This window comes from Sinocyclocheilus anshuiensis, unplaced genomic scaffold, assembly GCF_001515605.1.
Source record: "Sinocyclocheilus anshuiensis isolate Anshui unplaced genomic scaffold, SAMN03320099.WGS_v1.1 scaffold110, whole genome shotgun sequence".
Lineage (NCBI taxonomy): Eukaryota > Metazoa > Chordata > Actinopteri > Cypriniformes > Cyprinidae > Sinocyclocheilus > Sinocyclocheilus anshuiensis.
The window spans coordinates 1,261,481-1,277,370 of NW_015544155.1; the positions used below are offsets into that span (position 1 = coordinate 1,261,481).

At 36.0% G+C, this 15,890-nt stretch overlaps 1 protein-coding gene across 1 annotated transcript in view; it reads right to left on the minus strand.

The window, feature by feature from the left end:
* Positions 1–15,890, minus strand: part of LOC107695417 (brefeldin A-inhibited guanine nucleotide-exchange protein 1-like) — a 68,102-nt gene that overhangs the window by 45,257 nt on the left and 6,955 nt on the right. The window contains 1 exon segment of the mRNA XM_016495316.1: positions 3,081–3,111. Coding sequence (XP_016350802.1) covers positions 3,081–3,111 — 31 coding nt within the window.

Sequence of the window (15,890 nt, forward strand, 5' to 3'; positions counted from 1 at the left end):
ATGTAACTACAGAAGAGTCAAGTTTTAAATAGGAAAAATATAGAAACTCTTTGGTCATTTTTGAGCGAGACGCTAACGGTCTAATCAGATTCAATGATCTATGCTAAGCTACAGCTAAGAGTGCTACCGTCAGACCTGGAGATCGGCTGAATGGATTTGAAAACGGTAAAACTCAACTGTTTAACTCTAAGGGAGTATTTTATTATTTTCAAAAATAGTGGAGTGTTCCTTTAAAGACTGGTTTTGTGGTCCAGGGTCACATATGGTAAACAATGAAAATATTAACATGTTTTTTTTAAGAATATCATTATTCATTTATTACAAATCTCTGTTGTGTTCATTTTGAATTGTAAAAATGACTCACGATTCAGTGAAGCAGTCAGCTGTGAACTCGGGAACAGCTTTGAGTCTGATTCAAACAACTTACAAACACAAAGCTTTTTGTGAATCTGACTCATTAAAAAGAGTGCTTTTTAACGAATCAAATTAATCATTTGGCAAATCTAAACATGGACTGAATTGATCACTACAAAAACCAAGTGTTATACCAAGTCCCAAACTGCTAACTTACTCAAATGATTCACAGACTGAATGAGTCCAATTCAATCTGCTAACTCACAAACAAGGCTGTTTAATTCATCTTTTTGACTGACTCTCTAAAAACCATATCAAAAGAGTCATTTATTCACAGCTCATAATTACTAGAAATTTGCAGCTCATATTTTGATATATCACCCATCCAAGCTAATTGTACGCAAAAACAAACAGGCAGCACAAAAACAAGAACTTGCAAACTTGCTCATAAAAATGTGGTGTTCTTTTAAATAAATCAAAATAACTGTTTGGCAAATCTAACACAGAAAACAAAATACAGTAGGAAAAACAGTACCAAATCTCTACCTTACTCAAAAGTAAACACTTTCCCCATTGGTAGATGTCTACTAACCAGGACACAGCCTTGTTGGGTTGCTGTGGCTATGAGTTAGCTGGCGCGTCTCAGGCAGAGTCAGTATAATACAGCTCTTCCCATTGGCTCGGCTCTTTCCCCCTCCTCTCCTCTCTTCACTTCTCCTTCAGTCAATCTCATTAATCTGTCTGTGGAGGGATTAGCCAGCTCATATTTTTAATTTACATAAATTGAGCTGTAGCCACTAGCCAGGCTACGAGGGAAAAGACTAGAGCTCCGCCGGGTTCAGAGATTACCTCAAACATCTCTCATTTAGCCTGAACTTTCACTGTTTCTCTCTCGGCCCTCACCAAACCCTCCAGAGGATTCTTTTTTCCATGGAGTTAAACCAAGTCACAAATTAGCCAGAGCACAAATAGCACCGTAAGCATCGTGCAACGACGAGACATCTGGGGAAGCGAGAATCAGCTAGTGCCATTTTAAAAGATTCAATACAAGTTAAGATCTATCGAGAGCATTTGTGGCTACCCAGAAAATATTTTCAAATGTGCTTTAAGTTGTAAAAACCGTAATGCATTTACAAAGGAAGACTGAGGCAAGAGAAAAAAGATGCATTTTCCAGCTCGTACTTGTGTGTTTCATCTATATTTTACCTGGCTTTGCATGGTTATGAGTTGTAATTTGTATAGCTTTGCTCATATGTTAACATATATAAGTCTATTAGTGTGTATTGTAATTTTTATTTCCACTAAGTGCATTTCTATCCACGTTTTCAACAAACTGAAAATTTCAGTGGGGCTCAATACATTTTTTTTTTCCTGTGGTTATCGATATTATACCACATATGCAGTTGATAAAGATTGAACCCAGAACATTCCTGATATATATCATGAAAGGACGAAAGCACAAAATTTACATTTTCTAAATCTTAAATGTCCAAAAAAAATTTAATTAAAATTGCTGAATGTCGATGAGACATTGTATAAATTGAATAGACATCTCAGCAACAAATGTGTGCATTTGCAAGCAAAAGCTTGGGGTCAGTTTTTTATTTTTTTATAAATTAATATTTTTTAATTGAGCAAGGACATATTAAACTGTTCAAAAGTAAAGACATTAAAATGATATAGGCCTACTTTTATACATGATTTTCTTTCTATTCATCAAAGAATGCATGCAAGTTAATACCTATTAATTATTAGTACATTTTCAATATTAAGATATTTGAATATTAATTCAAATATGAATAATAATACAATTACAACTAGTATAGTGTGTGTGTATAAAATGATTTTATTCTAGTATATATTATAATATAAACTCATATTTTGAGTTAGTAAATTCAATGTGAAAAACACCAAAAAATACAAACTACTAAAACAAACACCCATTATGACCAGAGCAGTCTAATTCATGAATACATGACTCTTAATGACCGGTCTTAACAGTTAAAAAAAAGGTATTCATAATGTATTTTTAATGAAAAAGTAAGACAAAGAGAAAAGACAAATGATTTGAATCAGTCTAACAAATCACTTCCTGAATCCGTCAGCTCGGTTTACTGAACTAACATTTGAAACATTATGTTTCTATGACAATGTGAAGTTAAAGATTCAGATTCACGAAGAGTGTTGCTGTGATAAATGGTGTTTTAATTAAAAACCAATACTAAAAATAGAACTATTGTTTGGAAGGAGTGCACCTTCACTTCACAACAGAAATCTGTAAGCAACAAAGAGAAGAAACACCAAAAGACACGGATATGTAAGTGAAAGCGAGACGGATGGGGTGAAACAGGTGAGCTGTGAGTTAATGGATGGAGAGGGTGAATGAATGCTGTTCCTAGGAGGCGTCTGAGATGAAGGGCTGAGGGAGGTCAGGCCGGACCACAGAACGGGCTGCAGAAAGCCATGAGCACAGTACGTCTCATTCCTGTGTCCTAGTCACACAGCAAGGTCTCCGAGCACATTAACAACACCGGCACAGAACACACACTCACAAATCACAATGAGGGCAGGGCAGCAGCCAAAACACAGAGAGGCCGCGTGTGGTTACTCTCTGGAAAATGTCAGCGCTGCATTACAAGCATTGAACCTGACAACAATAAAGGGGGATTTTGAAATACATGTTCAATATCTCGACAGCTGAGGTGTGGCATAAGATATCGACTTACCTTAAATTCTCAGATTCTGCCTTGATTTCCTCTGTAAAAGAAAAAGAAATAGTCACATGAGTGTGGTAAAAACAAACTAAACAAATAAACTACCCTAGTAATGCGGTTGAATTAAAGCCAGCTACAGACTTAATCAGATGTTTGACTAGTTTACCATCTACTGCCAGGGAAACACAAGAGTTCAAGGAGAGCTTGTAAGATATAATATAGCATAATGCAAAATCAGTTTTCCTAAACATAATAATAAAATAAAAATATTAGACAAAAACAATATTAGAATATTTTATACAGTTGTATTTAAATTAAAAAAAATAATAATTGTATATATTTTTCTCAAAATGTTATAATGTAGTAGTTTTAGGACAGACATTCCTTTAATTTAAATATACATTATTATATTATTTTATGATTATAATATATTATATATAATTTATCTTTTTTTTTATTTTTTATAAATCCCTCAAAGTGCAAAGTCATCACCAAAAAAGAAAAAAAAAAATTGGATTATAAGTATGGATATATATCTAAAACATACATATACAACACATCAAAAAACAATGCCTAGCATTGACTATGAATGTGTTGTGGTTTTGAAACAATCAAATAAATAAATGGCAATAATAAAATGAACATGCACTTTCTAGAATAAAGAGAATAAACAGGCAATTGCTTCTTTTCACTGAAGGCCTCTACTATTCCACACTATTACTGGTGGTTAAAAGCTAAATTAAATCAGCAAAAATATTGAATAATCCAAAATGCAAGGGCTCAATGACACCAAACACAACGAGAGCTCACTCAGTGCATCATTTTGTCGAGAGCTATTTTCACTGCTAACACTAAAGAATTGAATTACGCTTGGCCCCTTTAACACCTCTTCCTCTGAAACCAGTCATTAACCGCATCAGAAATGCATTCAGTGTTGAAAAAATCTACTAGCGAGAAGCCCAGAGTCAGAGGTACATGCTGCAAACTTCTGAAAGCTTCTACATTACATAAATTAGACTTTAAATCAGCTTTAACACCTGGATTCATTAGAGTACAAGCACTTTGCGATGACTTGCGTCGGTCATGCCGTTACTAACAGGTCAGGATATCTGACTACTTCAGTCTGTGCTGGTGTTTTGAAAGTAGTTTGGATTGAATATGTTTATTCTGAACAAGAGCCTCTGGTCTCAGCGAGCAGCTGCAGTCATGAATGACTAAGTGCTCGGCACGAGAACAATGTAATACTGTAGAAAGAGCACTCTCCTTCCTCCTCTCGGCAGTAAACAATGACGAGTACAGCAGCATCTGACATCTACATGCTCTGCTGATAGACAGCCCTCCAACATGCTAAACTGCCTCTGAACACGGACAGAACATCGAGCACTGGTGTCTGCTTACCCTCACATCATTCTCCATCACTCTGCAAGCATTTCCAAAATTATTAGGGATATGGCTGGGATCTTTGGCCAGCAATGAACTCTGATAAGGAAATGCTGTTGCCCTGCATAACCTTCAAGACCATTCTTGGTTTACTGTGTAGTTTAGGTCTCTGCCTGGTTTGATTCAACTAAAGTAGCTGTAGTCAGTGGGTTCACCGCAGTGCAGGATGAAGATCGGTTTAATCAGTTTTAGTGGTAGACTGTCCCTGGCAAAACACAGAAACCATAGCAACATGGTCATTTCCCAGAGAGCCACAACAAGTATTGTGTTACGTGAAATGTCAATATTGAAAACACCCTTGGTCTAAATTGATCCTCTCAATCTATTGCATTAGGTCCATTCAATGCACTTATTTTTCTAATCTTCAGAGAAAGCAGTGAACCGACCTTGAGAAGACTCTTGGCTTGAGCAAACAAATCAAGAAAAACAAATCACAGCCTCCACATCACAGCTGAAAAGTAAAGGAGAAACCTCACAGAAAAGCACCCCATCTAGAGGCTCCACCAAAATTCTAACCGTTTTTGCTTTGTAGCACTATGTACATAATTTTAAGTACGTAATTAAATAATAAATTAATTTTATTAATTATATTTTAGAAATGTATTAGTATTGTGATATTGAATACAGGAATGCATTAGTTCGTCATCCATTGATTTAAAATGATGTTTATTTATAAATGTGTTGGTTTTGTGTGTCTTTGAATGAACAGGAATTCGGTCCATTCAATAAATGCCAAAGTCTAGCCTATAGTTTAATGTCAGCAAACTTGGAACATTTTTGATTGCTATCCTTACGATGACATCACGATTCAATTGGAATATTTTTTTATTATGTTATGCATTAAATTATAGTTTACTTTATTATAATCAGACATAGTATTAAGATATATAGTTAACATCTAACTAAAATAATACACTAATCACCAACTCATACACTCACACACACACTCTACTTCTTCAAAAGTTTGTCGGTAAGATTTTTTAATGTTTTTGAAAGAAGTCTCTCTCTTATGCTCACCAAGACTGAACTTATTTGATCAAAAATGCAGTAAAACAAGAAAACTTTGAAATATTACTTGTAAAACTTTTTTATATATTAATATATTTTAAAATGTTGGCTAATTTATTCATGTGATAGCAAAGCTGAATTTTCAGCATCATTATAAATGTCTTTATTGTCACTTTTGATCCACTTAATGCATCCTTGCGGAATAAAAGTAACTTTCTTTCAAAAAAATGTTTTATTGTATATATCCATACAGTAAATGAGGCAGACTGCACTGAATTAAACTGTTCTGCGATATTTTACTTTAGGATTGGATAGGATTAAATGTCTATTCAAAACAAGCACTATCTTGCCACAGCATAGATTTGTGAACATTATTAGCTGTTTGCTAATGGACTGAAGTAGGAATTAAACAGGAATTCAACCTGCTACCATGCCTGCTTCTTAGACTCTTAAACATCTAATGAGTAGCACAAAACACAATCTTACTGTATGCCATACTGGTGCACAGTTGGCACCATTATAATTTTGAAACATTGCCAGCGCCCACACTTTCTGAGTCGACAGTTGGGACAACATATTATGACACCACATAAATAAGTTTCTTTCAGTTACCATCAGCTTCAAATGACTGATATGAAATCTGTCTGTGCCACACAACACTCACAATCTCTAGTGTGATAAATAAATAGATAAATAAACCTTTTGCAGGCCTCAACGCTAAGGATTTTTTCTACTGGCCCGGTCAGGCCAGTGATTCCAATTATTACTTGCTCTGCCAACATTTTCACTGGCCCTGCCACAAAAAAATAAAACAAAATAGTTGCCTTTATCCTTGTTTTTGATCTACGTTATCTTGTATTCTAATAAATAAACTTAGGCCTATATGACACCAATATTTTTGATACAAATTACATTTTACAATTCTCGATTTCAATTTCGATACAACAGCCAAAACTATTAGCCTGACAATTATAAAGTTCAATCAAGTGAACAGTCAGTAAACAAATTACAAGCAATAACACCACTGAATATATAGAACAAAGATACAAATGAAATGATTTAGGATTTTATGTTTGTAGGTGCTCAGGTACAGAAATTGAACAATCACAAATAAAATAACATTTCCATATTCTTCACTGTGTTGCACCTTGATTTTTCATAGCCATTTGAAATTAGTGGTAACCACTGCATTTTAATCATGAATTGATCAAAAAAATTGATTTAAAGTAGACTGTATAATTTCTAAATTTGAAGCAAAAACAGAATAACCTGACTTTAGCTTTGTGCCACATAAATTATGCGTCAATTATGCCACATAAAACACCTGCATGAAACCCAAAACAGCAGACGGGCTGAATGAGATGCAATTTCACTCTCTGACAGCAGGTGGCGCTCATGGAACAGCAGCGTTTACTTGCTTACGGCTGTACACAAAGCAGCACTGTGCATATTAGCACTACTTTAAATGCATTACACCGAGCCAAGATAAAAAGAAAATGCCACGTAAACTTTTCTGAAAACAGTCAGTTCCCCTCAGAAACACAACCATATAAAATTCAATATTTAGTACTTTCTTCCTCTATTTCGCGCATCGTGAACAGTGATCTTGCTCTGCCTGCTACAGAATTTTTCTCCTCTTTCCGTCCATCTTCAGCGTCTCTGGCCTCCGTTAACGGCTGTTTATAGATTAAATATAATAATAATGATATATTTCCACACAAATGACATTTTGAAAAAAATTCTTGCAATGCAGTTTGTGTGCTAGCACGGAACAGAGACAGTCTCCGAAATAAAACAAACAATGCCCGGTCGGTCGGTGCATCTCTACTCCACTGTATAAATGAAATATAGATGAATCATTGTTAAAATTACAAAGATAATCGCCAAGACGGGTATTTTGACACATTTGTGTATGTATTTGTCCATTCAAGTGCAAGAAAGATGCGGAAAAAAACTCAACTCTGGGCTGTCTGTGCACGCGCTGAACAAACAGAACAGCGCGCAAGTACTGAATGGAGTTGTCTTTCGCACCTTGCTGGAATGCCTTTAAATTGCTTGATTTTTTTAAATTAGCAAGGCTTAAAAACAGATGCAAATGATAAACTTGCATCTGATAAACCCTCTCAACTTTAGCAGGGCCTCCAGACCTTCTGCGAATCCCTGGACTGGGACACACGGCATTCCACATAGCCATGGGAAAATAGACTCAAGCAGGCCTACTGTACTCAGCTGCCAGTGAATGAGGTAATATGAAAGAGACAATATGATTCTACTAGATATTAGTGGTCGACCGATATTGTTTTTTTGACAGCCGATGCCGATATCTTGGAAAGCAGGGTGGCCGATGTCCAATATAAAGCCGATATAATTTAATTTATTTTAGTTAATATTTAAGAAATTTTAAATCATTTGAAAATGGATTAAAAAATAAATGTGTAAAATAAACATACTTATACTTTAAATGACAAAGTATTTTTCACAAATAAATATTTAATAAAAATATAATTAAAAAGGAAGTAAACACTGTAACCAACAGGGCACTCAGTAATCTGGGAAGTTTGTGTGCATTGAGATTTGGGAAGCCAAGGTAACACTCATTTTACATACAGCACACAGTGAAAAGGACATGAATATGACATTGGGCAAAAGCATGAAGCGCCGCATAATTTGAAATCATGAGTTTAAAGTTTGTCGATCGCGTGTCTCAGTGAAGCTGAACTCTCCTCCTGTCCGCATTCAATTTGCACAAACCGACCGTTACACAGAGTACACGCGATCATGCAGGATACAAATGCACAGTTCACAAGATCTTACAGCCGGATTTGACTAAGTTTGCAAGATTTTTTAAATTAAATGTTCATTAGTCATTCAAAGATTTGTTTAAATGATATAAATGCGTATTTGCTGAATGCTGACGGAAAACGAGAAAGTATTATAATGTTTGCCTTTCTATTACTAATTTTCACTGGCCCTGCCACAAAAAAATAAAACAAAATAGTTGCCTTTATCCTTGTTTTTGATCTACGTTATCTTGTATTCTAATAAATAAACTTAGGCCTATATGACACCAATATTTTTGATACAAATTACATTTTACAATTCTCGATTTCAATTTCGATACAACAGCCAAAACTATTAGCCTGACAATTATAAAGTTCAATCAAGTGAACAGTCAGTAAACAAATTACAAGCAATAACACCACTGAATATATAGAACAAAGATACAAATGAAATGATTTAGGATTTTATGTTTGTAGGTGCTCAGGTACAGAAATTGAACAATCACAAATAAAATAACATTTCCATATTCTTCACTGTGTTGCACCTTGATTTTTCATAGCCATTTGAAATTAGTGGTAACCACTGCATTTTAATCATGAATTGATCAAAAAAATTGATTTAAAGTAGACTGTATAATTTCTAAATTTGAAGCAAAAACAGAATAACCTGACTTTAGCTTTGTGCCACATAAATTATGCGTCAATTATGCCACATAAAACACCTGCATGAAACCCAAAACAGCAGACGGGCTGAATGAGATGCAATTTCACTCTCTGACAGCAGGTGGCGCTCATGGAACAGCAGCGTTTACTTGCTTACGGCTGTACACAAAGCAGCACTGTGCATATTAGCACTACTTTAAATGCATTACACCGAGCCAAGATAAAAAGAAAATGCCACGTAAACTTTTCTGAAAACAGTCAGTTCCCCTCAGAAACACAACCATATAAAATTCAATATTTAGTACTTTCTTCCTCTATTTCGCGCATCGTGAACAGTGATCTTGCTCTGCCTGCTACAGAATTTTTCTCCTCTTTCCGTCCATCTTCAGCGTCTCTGGCCTCCGTTAACGGCTGTTTATAGATTAAATATAATAATAATGATATATTTCCACACAAATGACATTTTGAAAAAAATTCTTGCAATGCAGTTTGTGTGCTAGCACGGAACAGAGACAGTCTCCGAAATAAAACAAACAATGCCCGGTCGGTCGGTGCATCTCTACTCCACTGTATAAATGAAATATAGATGAATCATTGTTAAAATTACAAAGATAATCGCCAAGACGGGTATTTTGACACATTTGTGTATGTATTTGTCCATTCAAGTGCAAGAAAGATGCGGAAAAAAACTCAACTCTGGGCTGTCTGTGCACGCGCTGAACAAACAGAACAGCGCGCAAGTACTGAATGGAGTTGTCTTTCGCGCCTTGCTGGAATGCCTTTAAATTGCTTGATTTTTTTAAATTAGCAAGGCTTAAAAACAGATGCAAATGATAAACTTGCATCTGATAAACCCTCTCAACTTTAGCAGGGCCTCCAGACCTTCTGCGAATCCCTGGACTGGGACACACGGCATTCCACATAGCCATGGGAAAATAGACTCAAGCAGGCCTACTGTACTCAGCTGCCAGTGAATGAGGTAATATGAAAGAGACAATATGATTCTACTAGATATTAGTGGTCGACCGATATTGTTTTTTTGACAGCCGATGCCGATATCTTGGAAAGCAGGGTGGCCGATGTCCAATATAAAGCCGATATAATTTAATTTATTTTAGTTAATATTTAAGAAATTTTAAATCATTTGAAAATGGATTAAAAAATAAATGTGTAAAATAAACATACTTATACTTTAAATGACAAAGTATTTTTCACAAATAAATATTTAATAAAAATATAATTAAAAAGGAAGTAAACACTGTAACCAACAGGGCACTCAGTAATCTGGGAAGTTTGTGTGCATTGAGATTTGGGAAGCCAAGGTAACACTCATTTTACATACAGCACACAGTGAAAAGGACATGAATATGACATTGGGCAAAAGCATGAAGCGCCGCATAATTTGAAATCATGAGTTTAAAGTTTGTCGATCGCGTGTCTCAGTGAAGCTGAACTCTCCTCCTGTCCGCATTCAATTTGCACAAACCGACCGTTACACAGAGTACACGCGATCATGCAGGATACAAATGCACAGTTCACAAGATCTTACAGCCGGATTTGACTAAGTTTGCAAGATTTTTTAAATTAAATGTTCATTAGTCATTCAAAGATTTGTTTAAATGATATAAATGCGTATTTGCTGAATGCTGACGGAAAACGAGAAAGTATTATAATGTTTGCCTTTCTATTACTAATAATATGAAAGCAATCGTTAAAATACTTTTTTGTATACATTTTAATTCCTTTGTTTAACAGTTCTATCGGATTATTAGACAGACTTCTGTCTGTATTAGACAGAACTGTTAACGACGATGGTGACCAAGAGGGAGAATGTGAGCACTGTGTGCTCAGGCGCTGCCGCTCTCAGCGCCATCAAAATAAAAGTCCCACCTCGAACGCATCGGCCAAACAGAAAAACTTATCAGCCGACGCCGATATTTGAAAAATGCCAAATATCAGCCAATATATCGGCCTTGGCGATATATCGGTCAACCACTACTAGATATACATATATTTATAGGGATATGCAAAACTACATATCTTCAAAATTAACTGCAATGCTCAAAACACAATGACCAAAGATGTCTGGATGTGTATGGGGCCACTCAAACATTGTGCTATGCTGCAAAAAACTTGAAATGTGAGCGCAACAGTGTGAAAGGCCCCTAAGGCTCTAGCAGTGGTGTTTTAAAGGGGATGTAAGACACAAATTTACCAAATCATAGAAACAAACGTATTTTCATGGCCATACATTCAGGTGTAAAACATATGAGAGAATGTTACAGAAGCAGTTGTGCTTTAGCATAAAATAAACATTCATAACCAGCATGAATTATGTATTAGCTCTGAAAGTGTTGCGATGCTGATGGCGGCTTGGAGATAATTGTGCTCGAAGGACAAGCACCGACAGTTCAGCGAAATGAAATAATGTTCAATTGTCAAACTATGATGCCACTATCATCTAAACTGAGTTGTGATTCACAACAATCAAAGCAATGATACTAGCGCAATTAATGTAAACCAAACCTGCAACCCAATAATTGATGCCGTGGGGCTCTAGGATGACAGTGTTCATTCGCTCTCTGGGTGATCTTACCGAGTGATGGTACGATTACAACCTCCTGGGAGAAAAAAAATTAGTAATGACAAATGTTTTATCTAAATAAATGATAAATAAAACACTAAAACTGTAAATAAATGTGAATTTAGTCATTGCAACATTATAATGCTGCAAAGTATAAAAATTTCATTTGATGAAGATAACATTGATTTAACAGTGTTATTAAATTAATATTTTTTTACAGATTAACTTTAAGTGAATATTAGAGGATGTTAAAGGTAATCAATGTAAAAATACAGAAAAGTGAGCATGAACAATTAAATATCCAGATAATGGAGATAAATAAATGCAGATTTAAAAAATATTTATGTTTTATTTTATTTTGTTTCAGCTTTATTTCAATTACTATTTTTAAAAGTTCTAGTTTAGTAATTTTATTATATTATACATTAGAAATGTTGCCTTGGCAATTACCTGAAATAAGTTTTTCATCAGATTTATTTTTTAATTTCAGATTTTTTTTTCTCAATTACAGAAAACTATTTGTAATAATTTAATTTATTTTAATAATATAATTAATGAAAAATAATTTTATATATAATTAATTTTTTTTAAATAATTTTAGTTTACAATCACAACACTGGTACCAATATATCATTCATGCCAAGCATATGAAAAGGACTGGCGTCACCTTTATTGGTAGTTTAATCGAAAGATGACAGGAAATAACTTGGAGTGACAGAACTATAAAATGACTGGAATCAAACTCACATTGCCAACTTGTGCATAAAGTCTAAACTTGTGGGGACTCGTGTGTCAACCGCTAGGCCATAGGTCCAACATTAAAGAGTCCTAAACAGACACCAGAAACTGAGGGACTGACTACTTGGTCAGGAATGTTGGGTCTGCGTGGAATTTCATAAATGCCAAACACATTGTCATCAAAGATGTCCGTGCTCTACCTGAAAATATATCAGCTCTGGAGGTGTCAGTCGCAACTCTAATGAAGCAGAAATAGCTTTACTTTCACTCATGGTGCATACGGTGGGCCGAGAGCATGCTGTGACATGTCACTCTGTACAGCAACACCATGGAGAGTTTCACTCGGCAGGACAGCAGAAAGCTCTGACTGTTGACAGTCCCTCTCCTTCATACTGGCAATAATTGCGGGGGAGCTCTGTAATTGCATATTGCTATTTCGCTCTGGATCTCGATTGCAAAAGTCAAATATGTATATGCTTGCTTATTGGTACCCTGCTTTGGTGTTTTAGACAACAGGATGGTGGGATCGAGACGACTGCTTTGAGACACCTTCACCTAGGCAAACAACTCTCGGAGCTAATTCAGTCTCCAGTAGCCGGTTTGTTCCATCAATTAAGCAAAAAGCGGATGGTGGCATGTTTTGCAGTACACACATGCTGCAGCTCCAAACGCTGGGGAAAGATAAACAGTAGGGTCCTTTGGGAGTTCTGCAGTATACCATGTGATCAACACCAAAGTAAAACGCGCACACTAATGCAACGACTGCAGACAGAAGTCATTTACATAGCCAGAGGGTGTGCGAATGGAGTCCAAGTAGACGCTGTACGGAGGGATCTTATTTAGGGTGTTCTTCGCCTCCTCCTTCATTCTTTCTCATGTGGAATTGCTCCGCAACTCTCGAGCCAAGACACGGATACATCCAAGCAAAGCTTCTTTCCCGAGACATCTACATCCAAGTCCCTCCAGCCCTTGGAAAACTCTGATCTGCTGCCCACTTGATCTCCTCCAGTCAAAGGGCAGGGTGGATTTCACACATTCCCAGATCCAGGACTGAAAGACAGAGGCGGGATGGGGCTGATCCTTACTCTGTTTTTGTGCTTGATCTTAAGAGCTCAAATGTGATAAATCTGCTTTAAAAAAGGTGACATTTACCAAAGCCATTAGAGCTTCCGAACCAATCCCAATCTCAACGGTGACTAGTGTTACCTGAGAGCGGTGGTGCATTTTTTCCTTCTCTCCTACAGATGCATTACCATTTCAAAGCACACACATTCACACTGCGTCGGCACACTTGACAACCAGAGAAACTATTTAAATGAACTCCTCTTGCCTTACAAACCTAGTATTTTCAAGAATGAATAAATCCGGCAGACAAGTTTGGGAATCGGAAGGCATTAGTTCTTTTGAGTAGGTTTGCCTTTATAACACCTGGATGTGTTGCAGAACTAACAGCATGGAAAATTATAGGGCTCTTTTATTTGTTCGTTTATGACAAGAAGCAAGTAAATCTGTACAATTGTAATCCATCTTAAAACGGTCATAAAATAAAAAAATAAAAAAATGTAAAGGTACACTACTGTACCTTACCTTCCCAGAAAGGATGCATATTTGTACCTTAATGTGTACAGATGTGTATCTTTGAGAGTACTGCCCCACTAACAAGCTTAAGGTACAATTTTCTTGTAGTGTACACTACCGTTCAAAGGTTTGGGGTCAGTAAGATGTATTTATTTTTTTAATTTAATACTCTTATACAGCAAGGATGCATTAATTTGATCAAAAGCTACATTATTGTTACAAAAGATTTCTATTTCTATCTAACTTTCTATTTATCAAAGAATAGAAATGGGAAAAAATTTAACACAAAAATATTAAAGGGTTAGTTCACACAAAAATTAAAATTCTGTCATTAATTACTCACCCTCATGTCATTCCAAACCCGTAAGACCATCGTTCATCTTCAGAACACAAATTCAGATATCTTTTGATGAAATCCGAGAGCTTTCTGAACCTCCATAGACAGCAATGGAACTACCACAATCAAGGCCCAGAAAGGTAGTAAGGACATTGTTAAAATAGTCCATGTGAAATCAGTGGTTCAACCTTCATTTTATGAAACTACGAGAATACTTTTTGAGGGCAAAGAAAACAAAAATAATGACTTTTTTCAACAATTTCTTCTCTTCCGTGTCAGCCTTTGACACGAAGGTTGAAGATGAACAAAGGTCTTGCAGGTTTGGAAGGACATGAGGGTGAGGAATTAATGACAGAATTTTCAATTTTGGGTGAACTAACCCTTTAAGCAGCACAACTGCTGTTGTTTTCATTATTGATAAGAAATATTTAATGTCTAATCAGCATATTAGAATGATTTCTGAAGGATCATGCGATACTGAAGAATAGAGTAATGACTACTGAAAATTCAGCTTCGCCATCACAAAAATAAATAACATTTTTAAATGTATAGAAATATAAAACATGCATTTTAAATGGAAAATTTCAAAATATTACCGTTTTTATCTGTATTTTTTTTAAATCTCACTTACCATAACTATTGCAAATATCTTTTTGGCTAATTATTAGATGAGGCTTTATGTGAACACACCCATGTGGACAAACTTGCTTTTGTTTAGTGATTCTGCACCTTAAAATATTATCTGAATCTAAATTGGGCCAGGTAACAAGCCTGAAGCATTTCTTACCTGGATTGTTCTCCACCTTTCAGTAAAGGTGTAAGTGTTAACCATAACATTTATATAGAGCATACACATATCTATTTATAATATATTATAAACTATATAATATATTTTATATAGATTATATATACACATTTTTCTCTAGTATGTCTAGTATCTCCAGCATGGGACTGCCTGCTTCCAATGCACTGCCATTTATGTCAGCATACTTGAGTAGAACATTCTAGCCAAGCCAAAACAAGAGACGCTACTGTTTAAAAAAGGGACGCCTGTAAACCTTCATCCTTCTCTACTTGCACAAGTCCACGTAACTGTTTATAGAGACCATACAGTGTTTTATTTGGCACTTGGTTCCTTGATACTATCATGAAGGCATTCTGTCTATGGAACGTAAACAACATCAGAGACAAATTTGCATAATGTATCTATTTAGCCCACAGTTGAAGTATCAAGTATCCGCCCCCCAAATAGAGACAAACCATTTCTCACACACAAACAAAAACGCTTCCAAAAAGCAGAGCCCCAATGGAAGGGGAGGCAGTATGCTCTTTTCACCCACAGAGATAAACACCCGGCTCAGGTCCTCTGCGCTTGAGGAGGGAGCATTGGACCATTGACAGCCGCATTGTGTAGAAGAAAGAGAAAATACCTAGCTGTAATTAAATTTAGGCCCTGCACAGGAAATGCTGAGGGAGGTTGTCCGGACAACGCAACATGTGGGGTGTGAGGGTGGCCCTGGTGTAGCCCTGCCAACTAATCACACCGCGACATGCGTGTGTAACCACATGGATTTACTCCGTTGGTTAACCAGCAATGGTTTCTGAGACAAAAAGAACACTGTGAATGTGATTTCAGTGTCAAAATCAATGAAATTGGTTCACTGGACCCTGGTTGGTTGCCGATAAGCTTTACT